The 24,818-nt window shown below is 46.0% G+C and overlaps 1 protein-coding gene across 1 annotated transcript in view; it reads right to left on the bottom strand.

Annotated features, from left to right (window-relative positions):
• Positions 1-21,895, bottom strand: part of LOC143975616 (uncharacterized) — a 57,179-nt gene extending 35,284 nt beyond the window's left edge. The window contains exons 1-3 of the mRNA XM_077478094.1: positions 21,739-21,895; positions 1,532-1,846; positions 379-444 (exon numbers count right to left, since the gene is read on the bottom strand). Of these exons, the coding sequence (XP_077334220.1) occupies positions 379-444; positions 1,532-1,846; positions 21,739-21,820 (463 nt within the window). The 5' untranslated portion in view covers positions 21,821-21,895. The remainder of the gene's footprint in view (positions 1-378; positions 445-1,531; positions 1,847-21,738) is intronic.
• Positions 21,896-24,818: the final 2,923 nt, after the last annotated feature.

Genomic DNA, 24,818 nt, shown 5'->3' with positions numbered 1-24,818 from the left:
GAATAAAGTGAAGGTTCTGGAGTGGCCATCTCAGTCTCCTGACCTCAATATCATTGAGCCACTATGGGGAGATCTCACATATGCAGTTCATGCAAGACAACCCAAGAATTTCCAGGAACTGGAGGCTTTTTGCCAAGAGGAATGGGCAGCTTTACCATCTGAGAAGATAAAGAGCCTCATCCACAAATACTACAAAAGACTTCAAGCTGTCATTGATGTTAAAGGGGGCAATACACGGTATTAAGAACTGGGATATGTTAGCTTTTGATCAGGGTAAAAAAAAAATACGGACAGATTGGGACAGGGAATTCCATAGGATGGGAGAGGCTTGGGAGAACCAGAGAGTTGTAGTAGCTATGCTCCTGCTTGCAGGCATACCTGTTCTATTCCCAGTGAGCTCGTTCAGTAATGGTACATGGGTTGCTGGTGGCACAGATACATTCTCTGTAACAGAATGTCAGAAAAATTATCATAAATAAAATATGCAAAATTATATTGTTAACGAAATTTTAATAATGTAGAAGAATGTACTAAAAATTATAAATGCCTGCCCAAATAGTACACCGCTCCACGCTCTTGGAAACCAATATTCAAATATGAATGCGGTATTTATGCGGTACTTCACTTGCGTAAAATACCCACTTTAAAGCTTCTGCTTTTTTTTTAAAAACACAGAATTATAAAAATACATAAAAAATTGCAACTTAAAACAAGTCCACTTTTCATATATATAAGCGCATGCACACTTTTTTTAGAAAGTGAGTTAATCAAAGTTCTGATCAGTGTCCAGAAAAGAAGGTGCTTGTTCTATCCGTTCTTATTGTGATTAAGGTGCAACTTCCACCATGTAGTTCACCACTTGTGGGACCCGAACGATCCCCTTTGGGGATGCACTCACCGAACACTCGAAATCAAAAAAGCCTTTATACTGCCATTCCACAATCCTTCTTTGGCCACTAAGGGTCTGCAATGGACTTTGGGGGACCCCCACGCCGTTTTTCCGGCGTAGGGCTTCCCCTTTGAGTCCATACCAGGTAACGGGGCTAGCGAGGTGTCAATCTCGCGATGGAGGCGGCGACATTCACTTCCTAGTCCCGTCTACCTGGAGCCGCGTTCAAAATGAACTGACTTTTCTTCGTGTGTGGGCAAGTCCGTTCATTTCAAAAGTCTGGCGGACTCCTGCCATAAGTAGTCCGCCGGAAAAGTCCGGTCGTATGTGGGCAGGTCCGCTCGTTCGTAAAGTCCGGCGGACCTCCGCTGCAAAGACTAGGTCCGCCGGATAGTGTGTACGTGGCATTAGCCTAACTAGCACACGGACAGCAATAGAAACCAGGCGTTCTAACCCCTCACCAACCAATCAAAAATGAAAATAACTGTTTCGGCCTTAGGTACACTTTAAGAAATTAAGGTATTGATAAATTAGTGTAACCTCCCTATCCAGGGCTTACTGATTGAATAATGAAGGAGCAACAACAACCTGAAAAGTTTTTTTTTATTGCATTGAGTAAAGATGAAAGTTAATCTGACTCACCTTTGATAGTGATGTGAAAAAAAGTTTGATGGCTTTTGAGCTTATGATCTTCATCAGTCCATGTGAGAAGTGTGTACACACCAGCATCTGCTATGGTCATATCCTGTACTACGAATGTGCAGTTTTCTTGGATGAATGCAACTCGATTCTTGAATTGTTTCTGGCCTTCACAACGACCACCATCACAGGAAGCAATCCCATCACTTTTATAATAAATGTCATATCTTTTGTTCTTCATGTCCTGGCAGAGTTCAGTTTTTGATAAATAAGCAGGGGAACTGGCTAGGACAGAGATGTTCTTTGTGACAGCATCATCTTTAAATGAAAAGACAGAATAAAAATTGTGATAGGATGAAATTAATACAGCTTCTTTCTTCTAGAATGGACAACACCCCAGAGAAACACTCCAAGGTTTGGTAACCATGGACTCACTTGGTTTTAATCCCCAAAAAACATGAGGGCTGGTTGAACCTCACCTTTCAAGGTTATCCCCAAGGTTGGATACCCTATTGACCTTGTCCTAAACCAGGGGTAGGCGACCTTGGCCCTCCAGCTGTGGTGAAACTACCCATGAGACATTGCAAGGCCCTGACAATCACAGGCATGACTCCTAGAGACAGAGGCATGATGGGATTTGTAGTTTCACCACAGCTGGAAGGCCAAGGTTGTCTACCCCTGTCCTAATCCTTCTTTATACCTTCTTCCCCACAACCCTTCCCAGTTTAGGCTAAAACTAATTTTAACCCACTTTATATTCCCTTTCATTTTATCACTAGCTCATATAAGATTTGTGTGATCCAGAGCCATTTTTTGCATTTTTTTTTTTGCACACGTTAACAAAAATATTTTAAGGCCTAAAGAGTATTAGGAAACACTGACAGCTACTACCCTGTATTCCTATTTGAAATTAGGTTAGATACCTTATCAGTGCGCCACTCAAAGCCTCTGCAAGCCATAGGTATATGATAGTCAAAGGAGCCGGTGTCCCATCATATAAGGTCCCCCATCAGATAGTGTCCGCTGTGTACTGCGCATGCGCAGTACACAGCAACACAGATTCCGAAAATAGCCGAGGATGAATGGCGCCTGCGCCGTGAGTCCAGGTTCTAGCCCCACCATTCAAGTGGACATAGAGTAGGAATAAAAAAGAGCCAAGCGCAGAGAGGCCAAGCCCGAAGTGTGGCGAGCGAAGCTCGCCCGCGAGGGGCCGTCTAATTTTCACAACCCTATGTCCACTTGGATGGTGGGGCTACCACCTCCACTCACGGCGCAGGCACTGTTCAGCTTCGGAAATTTTACGAAGCTTCTTCTGCCCCGTACTGCGCATGTGCAGTACGGAGCGGACGCTATATGATGGCCGGACTGAATATGCCAGAACACCGGCTTGAAAGATTAAAATCCAATCATCCAAACGATGTTGGTGTAAAAAATCCTGGACCAAGACATTTTAGGCATTTTAGTCTATGAGTTACTTAACACCCTCAAAACATTATATGTTTTCTGAAAGCAGAGATGCTGGAAAATGAAACAGTTGCAGTTCCAGATTTTTGTGCCACATGATATTAGCGACTTAACATTAACAGTTTACCTAGTGCAAAATTTCAGTAAAAAAATACACCAAAGTTAATTTTAAGACAATATATTGTCCAATTGTTTGGTATAATACAAATGATGAGGTTGTGCCGAGAAAGTAGATGCTCAACATTTCAGACCTTAAAATTGCATGGTGAAATGGTGACAAACTTCGGTACCCTAATTTTCCATAGGCAGAGCTTTTACAGTCCTTACAGGTCATCAGTTTAAAGTTAACTGTGAGTAATGGCGTCTTTTTAAAAAAAAAATTTTGGTACTTTCTGTAAAGGTTATTTGCCAGTAGCTGATTCTCAGAGCGAAGATTGTTATGTATCAAATGGTTCCCAACCTATCTACAGTATGTATATGTCAACCCATGGCATCAGGTAGGCATTGAATTTGGACATGCTATTCAACTTTCCAAAATCATTATAAAATCCTACACTTGACTATCTGGCTTCAGACTTGCTCAGTCACTAAGGGCTTTCTCTACTGTATCACTCCCTACCAGCATTTTCATTATCTTTGACTAGCTGCTTTACAGATGTAGCAGGTGATGCTTAGCCTGCCCACAGCCCTGCACTTACCGCCAGCGGCTGCCGGGACTCATACACTGACAGCCTCTGAGGGACACAGAGTCTGTCAGCAGCTGCAGAGAAATTCTCCCCCTCTCTCTCCTCCTTACTCTCAGTATGTGAGTAGTGCTCGTACAGGCAGCCGTCTGCCCTGCTCCCTCCCCTGCTTTCTAATTGACATCCAGGAACACGGTATCTTGGGACATGTAGTTCCCAACACCAGCGGTCCCATTGTAATTTCATAGGGGCAGACTATACACCCAGGCATGCTCACATCCACACAGAAGGGGCAAAAAGGACACGAGCAGGGCGCTGGGAGATGGGGAGAGACCATGAGGCAAGGAGAAGACCGGACGGAAGAGAAAGGTCATCCAGGGTTGGTGTCATTGTTTCCCACCAACGCTCCACAGTCAGTAACAGACATCCCACCAGAGTGGGATCTCTGGTGCATATCTAGGGGCATCGGCACAGATGGTGTGAAGCATTAAGGTTGTTGTGTAGCCAGTCAGACAGAGCCTGTCTCGGGACATCATCTCCCTTGGGTCTTGGCAGTAGGATTGGTGAGTGGGCACCTGCCCATCTTACAGAGACACATAGACACTGCATGCAGACAACATTGCCCATCTTTGCCTACACCAGTAGAACACTGTTTTGCACGCATCCCCTGCCAGGCAGTAAGAGTGTTAATTTTGCTTCAGGAGTTCCACCATACACTCTGCATCACCATGCTAAACAGGACACCTAAGTGCATCAACCAAGAGCTAGCTGAAGACACAAGGCCTTCTTCCCTTCTAAGCCCCCATACACACGGTCGGACATTCCGACCACAAAATCTGTCAGATTTTTTTTTTTTGTGGTTTGACACAAGCCTGGTCATTCCACTTCCATTCCCCTTGCCTAGACCTATAGAGCTCAACTTGAGTAGAGTTGGTGGTCAATCTGTTAACCACTTGAAGGCCAGCTGCCGCAGTTGTACTGCGGTAGGTTGGCTCTCCTGGGCGAATCGCTGTCATTGTATGGCTGACTTAAATTTATAAAGACATTTGATTTTTTTTTTACATTTGTATATAGGATATGTTTTATAGCAGAAATTTATATATATATATATATATATATATATATATATATATATATATATATATATATATTTATATGTATTTATTTTTTTTTTCAAAATTGTCAGTCTTTTTTTGTTTATAGTGCAAAAAATAAATTAAATACTACCTGCGTGGGGTGTTCAAAGTTGCCTCAGTTTTTCTTACAGTCCAAGCTTCTGGCACTGAGGATAATTGTCTGGCCACCATAATTCAATCACACCCACTTTTTACTGCCACACGTTATGCAAGCTGCAGGTCACTATCTCCCTGATATGTCCCTCTATCTCAAGTTTTGAAGTTGGAAAGTATTCAGGCCCTTCCTCTCTTTGGGAAGTGGGGCATTCAGGGTGGGGATACTTAGTAGGTCCTCAGTGGCAGTGTACCTCTCTACCAACTTGACAAGCTTAGTGGCAGATGGTACTCATGGATCACTGTACAAGACAATACATTCCACTAGCTTCGGAACTGATGTATCGTGTTGTAACCATTTCCTAGTAAGGAGAATGAAATCATGTAGAAGTCCATGGGCTTCTTAACCTTATACACCAAGTGGTGCATTTACTGCAACCCAGTGATGGTGACTCCCCAACCATGCAAGGATCTCTGCTTTTAGATACTAAATAAGTCCCACCCATTGCACTTTCTGTCATCCTTCTCAGGCTGAAATCCTTTTAAAATTGGACAAATAGGCTTCCGAGTCATTTGCTCCTGTCAACATTTGTATTCTGTAATTTGCATGCATTGTCACTTAACTTTGCCAGGGGCTGGCCACCTTCTCAAGGCCATTGACTTATTTTTTTCCCGAGGGAGATTCAGCTTTAGGCCAGGTTCACACCATTGTGAATTACATGCAGCTCACGTGTGAACCAAGCCTTAGGGAATCGGAAGAAAAAAATTATGCAAATGGTGCGTGAAAAAAAAAAGGGGGGGTTATTAAACCTTGATAGCATATAGCACAGAGCACAGGGGTCAAAACTGCTTTAGACACATATAGCACAGAGGTCAGGAATGGGACAGGAGTAGGGGCGAGTAGAACTACCCTTGGTTTGATTTGAGCGTTGTTCAGCGAACTTCAAATAAGTTCAGATGTCAAACCTGAACCCCAGTGAAATCAATGAGAGTTGAATCTGTTAAATTAAAAATTCCCCATTTTCTGGGCCAATAGACATGGGGGGTGTAAAAAAATAGCATTGATTGGGCAATGCTCTGAGAAACGTGCATTAACGCAAAAAAAAAAGAAAAAGTACATTGAAACATCAAAAATACCCAATTCCTTTAAATAACATGCCTTGAGGTGTATTAATATTGCCTGTGAAATGTTGTTAGAGCAGCTTAAACAGACAGAGGTACACATGCAGACGTTCAGAACACAATATTCCAATATTCCACCAACCCTTATCTATGAGTAAATGTTTTGCAGTTCCCAAAGATACGATTTCTGTGCCCTAGGTGAGAACACCCTCCCTACTCTAGACTTTCCCTTTTTATCCCAGTTGTATTCTAATTAGAGGTATCGGGAAGCAAAATATTAAAAAAATTAAATAAATCACATCAGAACAAGAATCAGGGAGAACCCAAAATCTAGGAACAGTGGGCAAATACTTCTCCTCAACCATCTTTTGCTTCGTAATGTCTCAGTGGGTAGGTTGGGGGAGGTGGGAAGTCCAGTTTAGAAATCACACGCCACTAAAGTAGTTCTCCGCACTAAGGTTTCTAAGGTATTAACTGCTTCATGCTAGGGACCAACAGAAACTATAATCTCCTCTCTTAGCCCTTGTACACACGGTCAGAGAATCCGTCAGAATGTGTCCTATCGGACCGTGTTGTTGGATAATCCGACTGTGTGTGGTATGCATCGGACTGTTTCCATCAGAATATCCGACGGACCAAATTTTCCAACATGCTGGAAATATTTTCCGACCAACTGCTCCGATAGGACATAGTCCGATCATGTGTAGAGAATTTTGATCGGACCAAGTGCCACGCATGCTCAGATCAAATTCCTACATCAAAGCTATTGGCTACTAGCCTGAACGTAGTCCCATCGTAACAAAATTACGTCATCACGTTCTGAATGATCGGATTTTCCAACAACTTTGTCCGACCGTGTGTATGCAACAGTTTCGGACAAGATCCGACAGGCAAAATCCAATGGATTTGGTTGTCAAAATCTCCGACCGTGTGTACAGGGGCTAAGTCTTGGTAACCTTTAGCGTTTCAGGATGGGGATGCCAAACATGACTATATTCCTCACCAGCTACATATGTCCTCCATTGACGCCTGTTTCTTGATCATTAATGATACTCTGTTTATTGGACATTCATCGCCTTATAGGTACACCACAGAAAGATACCACACTTCTATTAACGCAAGGTCTTGCTCTAGTGACTATCCAGACCAGGTCCCTAGGCCATCCCTGGGCCACCTCAGGCTCCAATATGGAGACTGAACCATGAACTGAGGGATGTGAAGAGCACTTGTGTCCCCACCAACCAGGACCACCGCTACCCACCACAGTCACACACGTTCTCCTCCAACTGGCCGCTATTTCTTTTTTTTTTTTTTAATCAATAGTTTTTATTAAAGTTTAAATTTTTATCAAGACAAATGACAGAAATTATGACTAAATAACAGATCAGTTACAGTATTTAGATACATAGATAATAGTATCCAAAAATAATAAAAAATATAATATAAAGAAAACCATATTAATTATTTCAATTATAATAGGGATAATAAAGACAACGATCGGGAGGTTATTAATACATCCATTGTGGAGACAAAACACAAAAGTAATATAAATATTATCTTCATATATTTATATACTGCCAATTCAAGTAATTCAAAGATGAACCTAAATATATTCCCGAACACCCCTATGGGTGCTAAACTGTGTTCGGGACAGTAATAGTAACCTGTCATTTAATAGATACAAAACAAAGATTAAAATATTAGAGCGGGGTAAGTAATGTTTTAATTCAAGTTTTCTAGGAACAAAGAACTCGTGCAATGTTTTGGGGACTAGCCCATTTTACCATGGCTGCCATATTTTATGAGTATGTTCTTTTTTGTGAGCCCGAAGAGCTAGAATTGATTCATAAATGTAATGAGTTTGAGTCGATTCTATCAACTGGCAGCTATTTCTTGAAAGAGTGTCCCAACCCACAAGGTTAAATGTGTGGTTCAACATATGTACTTATCCACAAGTGGTTTTATTTTTATTGCACAGAGTATAAGGGTCAAAAGTGCTTTAGACAGAGGTCAGGAATGGGGCAGAAGTAGGAAGGGTCAAGAACTAACCTGGGTTTGATTTGAGCGTTGTTTAGGGAAACTTCAAAGAAGTTCTCATGCCTAATTTGAACCCCACTGAAATCAATTGGAGCCAAATCTGTTAAATTACATATAACCATTTTATGGGCTAATAGACATGGGGGTGTAAAAAAATAGCATGGGTTGGGCACCGCTGTGGGGAACGTATATCAATGCAAAAAAAAAAAATGTATAAATGCCACTGATTTTTTTAAAATGCTTGCAATGAAAAAATAAAAACACTCAATTCCTTTAAATAACATGCCTTGAGGTGTATTATTCATGTTTGTGAAATATAGTTAGACCGGCTTCTGTGAAAACAGAGGTACACACGCATGTTAATCCATTTTAGTAGGTTTGTACCCAGCTTAACAGGTGGTGAGATTCTTCCAGACATTCTTAACACAATATTTCAGAAACCCTTATGTATGAATAAATAATTTGCAGTTACCAAAAGATAAGGTTTCTGTACCCCAGGCTAGAACACTCTCCCTGTCCTAGACCTTCTCTTTTATTCGAGTTTTAATCTAACTAGAGGTGTCTGGAAGCAAAAACCCAAATCACATCAGAACAAGCATCAGGGAGAACCCAAAATGTTGGGGAAAAGTGGGAAAATACTTCTCGTAAACCATCTCTCTCTTTGCAATGTCTCAGTAGGTAGGTTGGGGAGGTGGGAAGTTCACTCCCTATTGGGTAGATTAGAAACCACACTCCATTAAAGTAGTTCTCCACATTTTGGTTCCTTAGCCCTTGTACACACGGTCGGAGATTCCGACGGAATGTGTCCGATCGGACCGTTTTGTTGGATATTCCGACTGTGTGTGGTCTCCATCGGACTGTCGGAGTATCCGACGGACCAAGTTTTCCAACTTGTTGGTAAAATTTTCCAACAAAATGCTCCGATCTGACATACTCCAATCATGTGTAGAGAATTCCGATCGGACAAAGCGCTCAGATCAAATTCCTACACCAAAGCTATTGGCTACTAGCCTGAACGTAGTCCCGTCATAACGAAATAACTTCATCACGTCAGATTTTCCGACAACTTTGTCCGACCGTGTGTATACAACAGTTTCGGACAAAATCCGTCGGACAAAATCCGACGGATTTGGTTGTCGGAATCTCCGACCGTGTGTACAAGGGCTAAGGCATTCATCTCTTTATGCCAGGCACCAACAGACACTATAACCTTCTCTCTGTCTTCTCTCTGTCTTGGTAACCTTTAGTGTTTCAGGATGGGGATACCAAACATTATCTATATTCTTCACCAACTACCAGCTGTCCCCATCATCAACACCTGTTTCTTGATCATTAATAATACTCTGTTTATTGGACTTTCATCGCCTTATAGGCACACACCACAGAAAGTTACCACACTTCTATACGCAAGGCCTTGCACTCGTGACTGTCCAGGCCAGGTCCCTAGGCCAGCCCTGGGCCACCTCAGGCTCCAATATGGAGACTGAACCATCAGATGAGGGATATGAAGTGCTCCTGTCCCCCCCATCAATCAGGATCACTGCTACCCACCACAGTTATGTGCTTTCTCCTACTACTGGTTGCTATTTCTTGAAAGAGTGTCCCAACCCAGAAGGTTAAACGTGTGGTTCACCAGTTGTACATATACACAGGCGTCTACCTGGTACAAATGTTATGCTACAACACAAGGCCGTTTAACCAGGATGATTGAATGACTAACTCCTACATTAATACTATTTTGATACACCAAGGTTACACCTAACCTTTTGCTTGAACATTTCTCCCAGACTCACTATACAATTTTCTGTAGATTTTTTCCTTTAGATTTACCATATACTATAAGGTCAAACCTAAACACTTTCAATTTGTATGCAATCAGGCAGGCCCTAGCACTACACATAGTTGAAGGTATATACAAAGGAAATCGAACAACAAAAGTTATATAGTGTGCATCCAGCTTAAGGCTTAAGGGTCACAAATACGTTATACAACATTCTAAACAGATGTGTGTAGCGGTGCCCCCGAAGGCCCACCTGTCACTTTGCCCAGCCGGGCATTCACCTCCAGTCACTCCAAGACAATGAACAAGTTCATCAGCTTTGTTTTTGTATTTTTTTTGAGGGATTAGAACTTGGATGAGGTTGAAGAATTTATGGGATGCCCTGAAAAGATTCTTGCATAACTTGGGACTAGGGATGAGCCGAACACCCCCCGGTTCGGTTCGCACCAGAACTTGCGAACGACCCCCGCGTTCGGCACGAACGTTAGAACCCCATTGAAGTCTATGGGACTCGAACGTTCGAATTGGAAAGTGCTAATTTTAACGGCTAATATGCAAGATAGTGTGCTAAAAAGGGTTTGGCGATCTGCCTCCTGCCTCAGGGGACATGGGTCACTGCAAAAAAAAGTTTTAAAAACTACCGTTTTGGCGGGAGCACTGATTTTAATGACGATTAAAGTGAAAAAAAAAAAGTGAAATATTCCTTTAAATATGGTGCCTGCGGGGTGTCTATAGTATGCCTGTGAAGTGCCACGTGTTTCCCGTGTTTAGAACAGTCCCTGCACAAAATGACATTAAACGGAAATAACACCATTTAAAACTGCTTGCGGTTTTAATGTTATATCTGGTTCCTGTAATATGGTTGAAAATCATTGAGAAAAATGGCATGGGTAGCCCTCCCTGCCCATTACCAGCCTATTTGGGTCTTGTACGCATATTAAGGGGAACCCCGTACCCATATTAAAAAAAGGAAATGCGTGTGGCCCCCAGGCCCTATATACTCAGAACAGCAGTATACAGGCGGTGCAAACAAGACAGGGACTGTGTAGGTTTGTTGTGTTAAGTTGAATCTGTTTGTCATTTTCAAGCGGTACATTTTTAAAGTGTAGCTCCAGTCAAAAAAAATATCTTTAAGCTTTTTGGAAAACATAGGGAAGGGTTATCACCCCTGTATAATTTGTTTTGTCGTCCATCTTTTTTCATCTCACTTGCTGTTGTCTCCTTCCGTTTGCAAGTAGGAGATGTTTGTAAATTGGATGTTTGAAAGTAGGGGCCTGCCCTATATGCTCTGCAGAAATGGCGGAACAAGGTGTTGGTTTTGCAACAACATTGTAAGCCCTCAAAGTGACTCTTGGTGGCCGCTGGAGCGCCCTGCTGTGAACGATTATATCAAGAATTGTAATTACATGCCATTGTTGAACAGTGGTAGAAAAATTTACCTTTGGTGGTTGTGGTGCTGGTGCCACAACACTATAAGTCCTCACAGTTACTCTGGGTGGGCACAGGAAGGGGCCCTCCTGTGAAATATTATATCAAGAATTGTAATTACATGTCCCTGTTAAACAGGGGCAGAAAAATTGGGCCTTAGGCACTGGTGCCATCACACTGCAACCTCTGCCATACACTCTAGTTTTATTGCAGGAATTAGCCCTGCTGCAAAGCATTGCATCAAAAATTGTACTTAAACGCCCCTGTTAAACAGGGGCAGAAAAATTGGGCCTTAGGCACTGGTGCCATCACACTGCAACCTCTGCCATACACTCTAGTTTTATTGCAGGAATTAGCCCTGCTGCAAAGCATTGCATCAAAAATTGTACTTAAACGCCCCTGTTAAACAGGGGCAGAAAAATTGGGCCTTAGGCACTGGTGCCATCACACTGCAACCTCTGCCATACACTCTAGTTTTATTGCAGGAATTAGCCCTGCTGCAAAGCATTGCATCAAAAATTGTACTTAAACGCCCCTGTTAAACAGGGGCAGAAAAATTGGGCCTTAGGCACTGGTGCCATCACACTGCAACCTCTGCCATACACTCTAGTTTTTTTGCAGGAATTAGCCCTGCTGCAAAGCATTGCATCAAAAATTGTACTTAAACACCCCTGTTAAACAGGGGCAGAAAAATTGGGCTGCTGGCATCACCCAGAACCAAAAATGTTCTTCCAACATATCAGCGGAGGAGGAAGAGGATAGACAATCAACATAACAGGACAGTCACTCAGCATCAGCATAGGCAGTCTTGAAGGGATGTGGTATTTCAAAAAAAATTATTCGGTTACATCAGCTTCAGGTGCTTGGTAGCTGTGGGTGAGCCAAGACTGATTCATCTTGATGAAGGTCAGTCGATCAACTGATTCGGTGGACAGGCGCACCCTGTGATCGGTAACGAAGCCACCAGCAGCACTGAAGGTGCGTTCCGAAAGAACGCTGGATGCAGGACAGGCCAGGAGCTCAATTGCATACTGTGCAAGCTCTGGCCAGTGATCCATCCTCAAGACCCAGTAAGCCAGAGGATTTTCAGTGGGAAAGGTGTCCAAGTCTGACCTTGCCCCTAGGTATTCCTGCACCATGTAAATTAGACGCTGGCGATGGGTGCTGGAACCAATCATACCTTGGGGCTGCGGACTAAAAAATTGTCTGAACGCATCAGTCAGACGGCCACCTTCTCCACCGCTCCTTCTGACTGATGCCTCAGCAACACGTTGTCCAGGACCAGGAGTTTGTGACCTCCCAGTCTCTGGGAACGCGTTGCACAGAGCTTTCTGCAAGGCCTCCCGGAGATGTCTCATCCTCTGCTCCCTCTGCGATGGCAAGATAAGGTCGGCAACCTTACCCTTGTACCGTGGATCAAGGAGAGTGGCCAGCCAGTAATGGTCCCTCTCCTTGATCCGAAGAATACGAGGATCCTTCCGCAGGCTTTGCAGGATCAGGGAGGCCATGCAGCGTAGGTTAGCTGAGGCATTCGGTCCGGAGTCCTCTGGGTCACTAAGGACAACATGATCCGCAGCTACCTCCTCCCAGCCACGTACAAGTCCACGTGTTTCTTGGGACTGTAAATCATCCCTATAAGACTGCTGCTGCTGATGCTGAGTGCCAGCCTCCACCTCCATGCTGACACAATCATCCTCCTCCTCCTCTTCCTCCTCCTCACCCTCTTCCTGTGTGATGGGTGGCACAGCAGGAACACTGTCTGGATAAAGGGGGCCTTGAGAGGCAAGGAAGTCCTCCTCTTCCTGCCTCTGTTCTGCCTCAAGTGCCCTGTCCATTATTCCACGCAGCGTATGCTCCAAGAGGTGGACAAGAGGTATAGTGTCACTGATGCATGCACTGTCACTGCTCACCATCCTTGTGGCCTCCTCAAACGGTGACAGGACAGTGCATGCATCCCTGATCATGCCCCACTGGCGTGGTGAGAAAAAACCAAGCTCTCCTGACCCTGTCCTGGTGCCGTAGTCGCACAGGTACTCATTGATGGCCCTCTGCTGCGTGTGCAGCCGCTGCAGCATGGCCAATGTTGAGTTCCATCTGGTGGGCATGTCACATATAAGGCGGTTCTTGGGCAGGTTCAACTCCTTTTGGAGCTCAGCCAGCCGAGCACAGGCATTAAATGATCGGCGGAAATGCACACAGACTCTCCTGGCCTGTTTCAGGACATCCTGTAAGCCGGGGTACCTGCCCAAGAACCGCTGCACCACCAGGTTAAGGACGTGAGCAACACAGGGCACATGGGTCAGTTGTCCCTGTCGGAGGGCGGAGAGGAGGTTGGTGCCATTGTCGCAAACCACCATTCCTGGCTTAAGCTGGCGTGGCGTCAACCACCTCTCGGCCTGCCCCTGCAGAGCTGACAAAACATCCGCCCCAGTGTGGCTCCTGTCCCCCAAACAAACCAGCGCAAGCACGGCATGGCATCGTTTTGCCTGCGTACTTGCGTAGCCCCTGCAACGCCTACGGAGCACCGCTGGTTCTGAGGACAGAGCACTGGAAGAGGCCGTGGAGGAAGAAGAAGAGGAGGGGGTGGAGGAGAGAGGTGTGTCACAACCAATAGTAGCATTTTGGAGGCGTGGTGGCAGAACAACCTCCAATACTACTGCACCTTGTCCTGCATCCTTCCCAGCAGCCAGAAGAGTGACCCAATGGGCCGTGAAAGACAGGTAACGTCCCTGTCCATGCCTGCTGGACCATGAGTCAGCGGTAATATGCACCTTACCGCTGACCGCCCTGTCCAGCGAGGCAAGGACATTGCCTTCCACATGCCGGTAGAGAGCCGGAATTGCCTTCCGTGAGAAAAAGTGGCGTTTGGGGACCTGCCACTGAGGAACCGCACATTGTACAAACTCACGGAAGGGGGCCGAATCTACCAACTGAAAAGGCAGCAGTTGAAGTGCTAGCAATTTAGCCAAGCTAGCATTCAACCGCTGGGCATGTGGATGGCTGGGAGTAAATTTCTTCCGCCGGTCCAGCAGCCTGGGCAGGGACATTTGTCTGCTATAATCGGACGTGGATGTACCACTAGCAGAGTTCCCGGAAGCACTTGGCTGTGACACACCTAATTCTACACCTTCATTCCTCTCAGAGCAGGTTTCAGAGAGGACTGAAGGTCTAGTGGGGTTGGAGATGCCAGCTGATGAGGAGCAAGGAGAGGTCCGCTTTGTTCTTTGGTGTGGGTCTTTGAGGTATGCTTGCCAACGAGCTGCATGGCAGGTCAACATATGTCTGGTCAAGCATGTGGTGCCCAAGCGGCTGATGTTTTGGCCACGTGAGATACGCTTGAGACATATGTTGCAAATAGCAGCGGTGCGATCTGATGCACTCGTCTCAAAAAAGGCCCACACCAAAGAACTTTTAGAATAACGCGCAGAGGAAGCGCTCTGCGCAGAGGAAGCGCTCTGCGCAGGCGGAGCTCTGCGGTGTGATTCAGTCGGTGTGCTGCCCCTAAGCTGGCCCCCGGAGGGCATCCTGCCTCGTTGGACATGTGCCTCCTCCTCCTCCTCCTCCTCCTCCTCCTCCTCCCTCCTTCCAGGCACCCACGTGGAGTCAGTGCCCTCATCATCCCCTCCCTCTTCATCGCTGTAGCAAACCTGGCAGTATGCTGCAGCTTGTGGAACATTACTGCCAGATTGCTGTCCTTCTTGAGCATCCCCTCTCTCTGTGCTCACGCTACTGCCTTCCTCTAGCTGAGTGTCATCATCAGAGCCCACCAAACACTGGGCATCCTCCTGGAGCATGTACCCAACACTGTGCTCAAAGAGTTCAGGAGACTCCTCAGGAGGACGTGGTGGGTCTAGGGAAGGAGTCACTGATGATGACATTGAGAGGAGGGACGACGATGTGTTGGCAGCTGCTTTTCTACTACCTTGAGACTGGGTGAGAGAGGATGAGGAGGATGAAGAGGGCTTGGTCATCCACTCTACCAAGTCGTTGGCATGTTGCGGTTCAACATGTCCAGCTGCAGAAAAGAAGGACAAGCATGTCCCATGGCCACGTGCTGATGACAATGCACCGCGTCCCCGACCAGCACTGTTGTCTCTAGACACAGAGCCTGCTTGCCCTCTTTTATCGGCTCGCGCCTGTCTGCCTCTCCTTGCTGGCCTTCCAGACATGGTAATGGCCTGAAGGGAGTTGGGTAAAACAGTAGTTGGGTAGTTTATATTGTGCTGGAGGCACACAACACCCACTAACTCCTGCAGATGCCTTTTTTATAGAAGTTAAAGGGGTATATACAGATGTATACTGTGCTGTGCTGGAAGCACACACAACTTCCAATAACTCCAGCAGATGCCAATCGGGCCCAAATACAGAACAGCTATGTAGGTGGATAATAGCGGTATGTACTGGGTACAGAGCAGGCACACAGCACGCACTATCTCCTGAGTGACACTGCTGACTGCAAGCTCTATTGTTAAAGATGGACCACTAGCTATATAGGTGAGGTGAATATCACGGTGTATACTGCGGTCAGGGCACGCAGACAATAACAAGAAAACAGCAGAGTTAAAGGGGTATATACAGCTGTATACTGTGCTGTGCTGGAGGCACACACAACTTCCAATAACTCCAGCAGATGTCAATCGGGCCCAAATAGAGAACAGCTATGTAGGTGGATAATAGCGGTATGTACTGGGTACAGAGCAGGCACACAGCACGCACTATCTCCTGAGTGACACTGCTGACTGCAAGCTCTATTGTTAAAGATGGACCACTAGCTATATAGGTGAGGTGAATATCACGGTGTATACTGCGGTCAGGGCACGCAGACAATAACAAGAAAACAGCAGAGTTAAAGGGGTATATACAGCTGTATACTGTGCTGTGCTGGAGGCACACACAACTTCCAATAACTCCAGCAAATGACAATCGGGCTCAAATAGAGAACAGCTATGTAGGTGTATATAGTGGTATGTACTGGGTACAGAGCACGCAGACAGCACGCACTAACACTACTGACTGCAAGCTCTATTATTAAAGCTAGATCACTAGCTATATAGGTGAGGTGAATATAGTGGTGTATACTGCGGTCAGGGCACAGACAGTAACCACTACACAAGAGCAAAATAGTAAATCAGCCAAAAACGATTGGTGTGTAACTGTGTTGAAGGTACACAGAACACCCACTGCTTCAGATGCTAACAAACACTACACGAGGCCGCCTGAAAGGCAGCTTTATATAGTGTGGGGCGTGCACTACACTGTCTGAGCTATGATTGGCCACAGGCAGGATGCCTGTGACCAACCATTGCTCTTCCCGCTACTGGCGCTGCGATTGGCCAAGCATGCGGGGTCACAGTGCATGCTTGGCCAATCGTGAGACAGCAATGCATTGCGCCATCGCAGTGCATTGTGGGCCACACGAATTTTGCCGCGAACGGCCCAAACGTTCGGAATTCGGCGAACGCACGAACGGCCGATGTTCGAGTCGAACATGCGTTCGACTCGAACACGAAGCTCATCCCTACTTGGGACAATTCAGATACTCTCCTCCTGCACAAAACTTGCTGCAGACTATCTCTCCTTCTCCCTCTAGCTCAGTTCTTCAGGTACAACTAGCACATGGTTAGGCCTAATGCCTTGTACACACGGTCAGACATTCCGACCACAAAATCCGTCAGATTTTTTCTGACGGATTTTGTCCTAAACTGGTGTTGCATACACACGGTCGGACAAAGTTGTCGGAAAATCCGATCGTTCGGAACGTGATGATGTTCGTTCGTTATGACGGGACTACGTTAAGGCTAGTAGCCAATAGCTTAGGTCTAGTAATTTGATCTGAGCCCGATCGAAATTCTCTACAAACGATTTTCAAATGAATTTCAACGAATTCCAGACCGTGTGTACAGGGCATTATTCTGGTTTAGCCAGGCCTTAACAGGATGTCTTATTATAGACAGGGACCACGGGCCCCTATGGTGTAGCAAAAGAAAGCTCTAGTGCTAGCTGCCCTCTTTGGTGGACTACTGATCCCAGTCAGCCCTTTGCACACCCTGACAGCCCTCCTGACTGCAGCAGCCCGACTTCAATGCCAGTAACCTCACAGTCTCTCCCGTTGGCTCTACATCCATCTCAGACAGCCTCCCAGTCCTCTCCTGCATGCCTCTCCCAGCTCTCCCTACTGTGCCTGTCACTCACTGACAACTAATGGATCCCTCCTGGAGACTTTCCCAGCAGTGTTCCCCGCTGTCCTCTTCTGCTCCTGTTTAGGACACCCCTTGGGTTGTGTGGGGTTCCTTCACAGCTCTGAGCCACTGGCCCAAGGTCACCCCCAGCCGGGGGGGCTCCCTCCAATGCCCCAACAGCCTAACACTCCATCTCCAATTTTTCTACCTGAACAACTCCCCCAGCTGGGCTGACCCTGGGTATTTCAAGGAAGCCTGCCCCCTGCCAATCCTAACTGGGGATTGATCAGGGCTCCCTGAAACACCTCAGACAACTCCACCTCTCTTCCCCTCCTGTGCTTCTAGAATCTTCGAGAGGCCAGAGGGAGGTAACCAAGAAGTGAATGCTGCCGGTGAGTCACCTGTCTACTCTAGGCCACTCCCAGCCCCACAGATCAAGCTTCCAGCTAGGCCTGCTTAAATTTACCTGCTCTACAGCCCCCACCTAAGGTAGAAAGTGCTACATGTGTATGGATATTTGCATACAAATTAGTTGTGTAGCAACCTCCCCAACCTCCAAGGGTCTAGTGGTGACCCCCAGAGGCCAGAAAGGCTCACATTCCTCCTTAAAGTGCTGGTTACTAGGCATGGTGGGTGCAGTGCAAGGTGGAAAGATTGGGTGCCAGTCACTTTTAAATATGAACAAAGAGAGTTTTATTTCTCTTAACAGGAAATGTAGGAGAGAGGGGTAAGGCACAGGACACCCTTAAGCAAATGCAATAGAAAACTTGGCAGACTCATTGGACAAAAATAGAATTAGACAGACAGCAATGCAGAATAAGGGACTTTAAGCTGAATGCAGCAATCTGTATCTTGTAGCAACTGCTGTCTCCTATAGCAACACTTCACTCATAGTATCCCACTGTAGATCCTCAAGTTCGGCTCACAGCTACCCACTGGATTCCTTGGACTCACAGCTACCTGCTGGATCCCTCAAGCTTATCTCACAGCTACCTGCTGTACTTCTTCAAGCTTTACTCATAGCTACCCACTGTACTTCTTGGATGAGTTCTATCCTGAAGATTTTCCAGCTACTTCCCTGTCCCCGTCTGATGAAGAGTCTCCTCTGGTACTCTTTCAGAACTCCATCCCTCTTACACCTGCCTCCAGCAACAAGAGTGGTTGACCATCTGGCAACTTCTCTATTGCCTCCTGGCAACAATCAGGCTCCCCTCAGCTCGAGCCCCATTACACATGGTTAGGTCTCAGGCTTCCGGTCTACACCTTGGCTGCTGCTCCACACACACCCACCCAGGCTGCAGCCGGGTGGAAAGAACCTGACTTTTGCCGAATAAATACCTTTACCCAGCAGTCTCAGTGGCCAAAGAAACTCCTGCTTATTGGCTAAGAAAAGTATACTCACTGATAACCTTAATTCACTGTAATTCATTATACTAATACCAAAGGTAACAGTGCCACCTATTGACAAAGGGAGGAATCACAAATAAACCCACGCTTAGGAGAACTACATATCGGCCAGGCCTGTGACTACCTAGCACAACTAAATTTACCAACAGCCCTGTTTAGGACAAGGGTGCTACAGTTTTAGGATTTGGATGAGGTAGAATGGCAGTTCTGTTGAAGTTGTACACTGTCCTTAGCAGTTACATTGGCAAAGGTGCATGAGATGGAAAATAGCCTATGAAAACGGGGATCCCAGAGGTGGACCCATTGAAGGGGTTGCAAGAAAACAAAGCACTACATATTGGTATAAGTCCTCCCAGGTCTACTTTCCGTACCAGACTCTTTCAGGAGGTCAGCTCTCCTGCATTTATGCCTTTCGCAGAGGAAGCGACAGACCTGCAGGGGAAATATATCACACGCCACACGAGCCCTGCAGCAATCCGCCAGAATATTTAAAGTAACACAATACAAAAATGATTTACACAGGCACAAAGACAACAAAACAGTGACATTAAGTAGGCACCTGCCTACAGGTGTCATGTTCAGGTAACTATACAGTGTAGGGTGATTCATCTTTGTTCCTAGGCAAATACATAGATCTTTCCCTGCCCAAAAGAAAACAATAAGCAGCGTACTGTGACGGCCGTGTTTTCTGTTGTGAAAGAGTCACTTAAATAGGCGACGGTGAATTTAAAGTATTAAACCCTCAGTGTTTTTTCAGTTTAACAAACTGAGCACAATAAAATAAAACAGTTCTCTGTAAACTATTTGTTAAAATTCCTACCCCAGAACTTGCAGTTTACAACTTCCAATGCTGCTGGCTCCTGTCTGGTGCTGCTTCCCTGAACTTTGCCGAAAAAGTGAACAGTGGACAGTGCAGTCTGGAGCAAGTCTGTTAACTTGGAGGAGGGGAGCACCTTCCCATCCCAGGCTATGGGGCTGTGTGTTTCTATTGCAGCACATATACAGCACTTTGGCATCATTTAACCAATCTTGGATATGTAATGAGCAAATATACCTGTTTTCTCGTCACCACTTCCCTGCGTATACTGTATAACTGATAACCATACACACATATTTTTTCAACACTGTTAAATTGATTCAATTATTTATATAAAAATAAATCTGTACTGGGAGACATAAGATGTAACACAGAGGCACCTCTGTGAAGGTGACCATACAATCTGAGCGTACAATCTCCTATAAATCTGCTATCACTCATGTAGTACAAGGACCCATCTGATCAGTGACAGCCTATCTATTAGGGGCGCAGGGACTCAACCCCCCTATCCATGCGTCCGGCCCCCTAATCTACATATGGGGTGCCGGACGCATGGATTCCAATCAGGGTTTTTTTTTTTTGAAGCACATGATTAGAGCCAGAGGCTCTAATAGGCTTCAAAAAAGGTTGGGATCAGGGCGCAGAGCACTGTGCCCTGATCCCACCCGGTTGTGTGAAAATAGCACATGAATATTGTCACACTGATTCTCCTCCCGGCCAATCAGGAAGCAGGTCTGAGACCCGTTTCCCATTTGGCCAAAAGGAGAAGCATTCCAATTGGCCTAGGAGGAGGAGGGAGGAGACGGAAACCGGTGTAATGCTTGCAGGGAAAGCCGCCGCCCGTTGCCCGGGTGAAGCGCTGACCGCCTTAGATGGGGTAAGTGCCGGTGCTTCTGATGACCCCACCGGACCTGGGGGGAGTGCGGTAGAGTCATCTGACTGACTTTGGGGGGGGGGGGGGGGGGTGGGTGCACTGTTTGTGCCCACCCCCCCATAAATATAAAACAAGCTATTCAGTTTCAAATAGAAATGAAAGGCAAAACATTTTTGTAGATATACAAAAAAACATTATAAATACCTTTTTTACCCCTTTCTTGTAAGTAAACATATTCCCTCTGTTCTCAGCTGCATAAGAGCTTTCCAGTGATAGGCTGTGAAGGGAAGGTGGGGGGCGCGTCAGGACAAGTCCATAGAGGAGAGCACACTTAGTTCCCAGCATATCTAGAGAACTGATCACGCTGTGTTCTCATGCCTAGTGTGGTGAGTTTTTAATAGAAAAGCAGAGGGACTGGTCTGGCAGGAACACCAGGGATTTCACACAAAGAAAACAATACAGAGAGAACAGGATACTTTATCACATAAGTACATGGTACAGCAGCCACATATCAGGAATATGAAATGTGAGGGTAACAAACGCCTTGATAGTTGTCATAGGCAGTTTGAAAAATGATGGATTTATTTTCCGATCAATCTCTTCTAATAGAAATAATTTATCTATTAATATTAACAACTTTATCAGTGCTTATCAGTGCAGCCCCACCTGTGCCCAATGCAGCGTGACCTGTGCCCATGTGCCACTCATCAGGAACAAATGCATAGCATATATGAACAAAATGAAACAAGGTAACAAATAGGATCTAATGTCTTGTGCCTCACTCAAAGTCCCAAAAAAAACCCTTTCTTATTTTATTCAAGTCTAATCTATCGGAAGGGAAGCAATGGCTATTTGATAGTTTGCAGATTAGATTATTTAGATTGGATAATAAAATTGAAAGCTCATGTGGCCACCATAAATGAGAAATTGTTCAATCCGATTGTAATGTGTATGACAAGCTTTGAGTATGATCCTATGGAAAAATATATGGAGCTTTCCAGATCTCAGCTCTGGGTCCCGGCTCTCCCTGCCTTCAGTACTTTCTCACTTTCTAATAAATGCACGATTGCTCTAGATCAGTAAGGCAGCCAGGCAATTGGCATTTTCAGTGGTCAGCAATGAGATCCCTGACTTCATCAACTTAATGCACGAGCCCTGTATGGATGATCATTCAGAGTTCAGACACTTACCTGTCATGTGTCCTGTAGGTGAGGAAGAGACTGCAGGGACCATCCAGATGATACAGGCTAGGAAGGTGAAGAAGGTGGACATGTTGTACGGAGAAAGTTCAGATCTCAGACTGGGAGAATGTGGCGGATGTGGTAACTGTCAGAGCTGAGCAGCGGCACACCACATAATGGAAACTGTCACCACCGGCGGTGCTTTTTATTCACTCGGCAGAGGGGAGGATCTGATGATCATTGTGTTTAGAAAGAATAAAGTGTCATTATAACTATTTCCCCATCCGGTTCTTGGCAGCTGCATTGATTCTACCATGACTAGTTTTCCCAGCGGACACGAGGCTCTAATGCCCCGTACACACGAGAGGGATAAAGTCTGACAAACCTCCGACGGAGTTCCGCTGGAGTTCCGACGGAGTTCTGGCGGATTTTTCGACCGAACGGACTTGGCCACACACCATCACACCAAACTCCGACGGAGTCGAACGTGATGACGTACGACGGGATTCGACGTAGGAAGTTCATAGACAGTAGCCAATAGCTGCCCTAGCGTCGGTTTTAGTCCGTCGGAGTAGCACACACACGAGCGAACTTTTCGAAGGGGACCGGGTCCGGCGGAGTTCCGTCGGGAAAATTTAAAGCATGCTTCATTTCTAAAGTCCGTCAGACTTTAGCGAAGCTAAAGTCCGTTGCAGCCCACACACGATCGGATAGTCTGACGGACTCGGTCCGTCGGAGTTTGGATGTCGAAAAGTCCGCTCGTGTGTACGGGGCATTACTTTTCTGTTTGCTGATACAGTTTTCATTGTTTACTTAGCTGTGTGCATACTTGCTCCTTTACATAATGTTATCTTTTTTCAGTGTTTATTACAGCTTAATTCCAGCGACAGATTTTACGTCATAGTCCAGATATCTGCCGATTCTTTCCAATGGCTCACTGACCGCCGACACTATGGGCCTTCCTGGTGTTTTTGTTGGATTCTTATGAAGCTGATGCTTATGTTCCAGCCTGAAGTCTGACAGCTTTATTTCAACCAAGAACTCTGCTTCAACTAGCCACGTGCCTGCTGAGCTCTGCAGCCTCACCGTGATCCTATGGAGCTCTATATGGGTCTATGGCAAGCCTAGATCCGCTTTTATCTAGTGAGTGCATTGTTATTGTCTTTTATGCTTTTTTTAATAAATCACTACACCTAGATGGAGGTCCCCTCTTGTGTTTGTTTTTTAGTAAAAGATTTATTAACTGCTCAACGAGCAAAGTAATATACATAATGTGGAATGTCCCTGTAAAAAAAAATATATATATATATATAGGGAAAACCAAAATCCAACTAAAGCCACGTACACACGATCAAACAATCCGGTGGAAAAGTCCGGCGGACTAATCCGCCCGTGTGTGGGCTCTGACAGACTTTTTTTTACCCAAAAGACCGGTGGACTAAGAAAGGAAAGTAGTTTTGCACTCAAATATGTCTGCCGGACTCGCATTTCGGCGGACAATATGGCCATGTGTGTGTGCTAGTCTGCCGTACTTTTGAAATGAACGGACTTTTGCCGCCCGGAGAAAAGTCCGCTCCAGGTGGCTCCAGGTAGCCGGGACCAGCGAAGGAAGCGTCGCTGGCCCCGTCACCTGCTATGGAGTTAAAGGGGAAGCTCTACACCGAAAAAAGGGCGTGGGGGTCCCCCCTAGGTCCATATCAGACCCTTATCCGAGCACGCAGCCCGGCCGGTAAGGAAAGGGGGTGGGGACAAGCGAGCGCCCCCCTCCTGAGCCGTACCAGGCCGCGTGCCCTCAACATAAGGGGGTGCTTTGGGGAAGGGGGCACACGGCCCGCTGTCCCGTGTGTGGGCAGGTCTGCTCGTTCGGACAATCCGGCGGACAGTCCGGCGGTTTGTTCACCAGACTAAATCCGCCGGATAGTCTGATCGTGTGTACGTGGCATAAGAATCCTGAAAGACATTAAAAAACCTCCAAGTAAAGATGAAAAAGAAAATCCATTAGCTCCACACTTTAGGACCCTTTCACTTGGGGCGGATCCGCTCGGTGGACTCCGCCTGCTCAGCGGAGATCAACAAAGCGATCCCCCTCTGAGCTGGCTCTGCTCACTGAGCGGGGACGCACCTGTCAGAGCCCCACTGTTTTCTATGGGGAGATCAGATGAAAATGGACTGCGTGTCTGTTTTCATCCGCTCCTATCCGCTTGTCAAATTTCCAGGGACAACCACGAGTGATGTACATCAATTTGTAGAGGGGCAGCGAAGCATCAATCATGGCCTCCCAGGGTGACAGAGCTGGAGGATCAGGGGGCGACCACTTACAAAGAATTTCTTTCTTGGCATAGAATAGTAAATAAGATATCGGTAATTTACTATGATGAGATCTTTGAGCATGGTTTGAGCATTGCTTAGTGGACTTCAATGAAGTTTGGATGCCAAACCTAAATCCCATTGAAATGAACGGGAGCCGAATCTGTTAAAAGAGAAGCATGGGTTTTTGTTGACATGTCAAATCAGAGCCTATTTCCAGAAACGGCACCATCCAAATCGGTGCAATGCCAACTTTGCGGCACCGCACCGATTCCCAAAAAGTAGTTCCTGTACTACTTTTGGTGACTCAAGTTCCAGAGGTTCGGGACCGGAGGCCCGGGGGTTCAGAGACCCCGGCACCTCCAGGGAGGAGGGTGGAAGGCCCAGGAGTTCAGAGATCCCAGAGCCGGATGGCCGAAGGTGATTCCAGGAGGCCAAGGTCGGGTTCCCTGGGGAAGAGTCATTATGCAACGCAGGAGGAAGTAGCAACTAAGCGGAAGAAGAATACTGGGAACAACTTTCTGTGAGTAGAACATGGACTGTTGTTGGAAGAGTGCAAAGGCAGTGCAAACCCAGTGGAGCTATTCAGAAACACAGAAGAAAACACAGAACACAAAGCTACAATTTGATATTTCCATTTTCCATTTCAAATATGGGATTCAGTGGGGCATCTCATATGCTTCATTCTATTGCCCTACAAATGTGCCCCAAATAAAGCCATTTAAAAAGATCAGATTGTGAAGTGCTATTTTTATGGAATCGCATGGGAGGATCGGAAACGG

The sequence above is a fragment of the Lithobates pipiens genome, unplaced genomic scaffold (genome assembly GCF_037356315.1).
Source record: "Lithobates pipiens isolate NorthernLeopardFrog02 unplaced genomic scaffold, aLitPip1_a1.2 Scaffold_13, whole genome shotgun sequence".
NCBI classification, from domain to species: Eukaryota; Metazoa; Chordata; class Amphibia; order Anura; family Ranidae; genus Lithobates; species Lithobates pipiens.
Note: the sequence above shows the minus strand (reverse complement) of the source record. Positions and strands in the feature narration are given on the sequence as shown.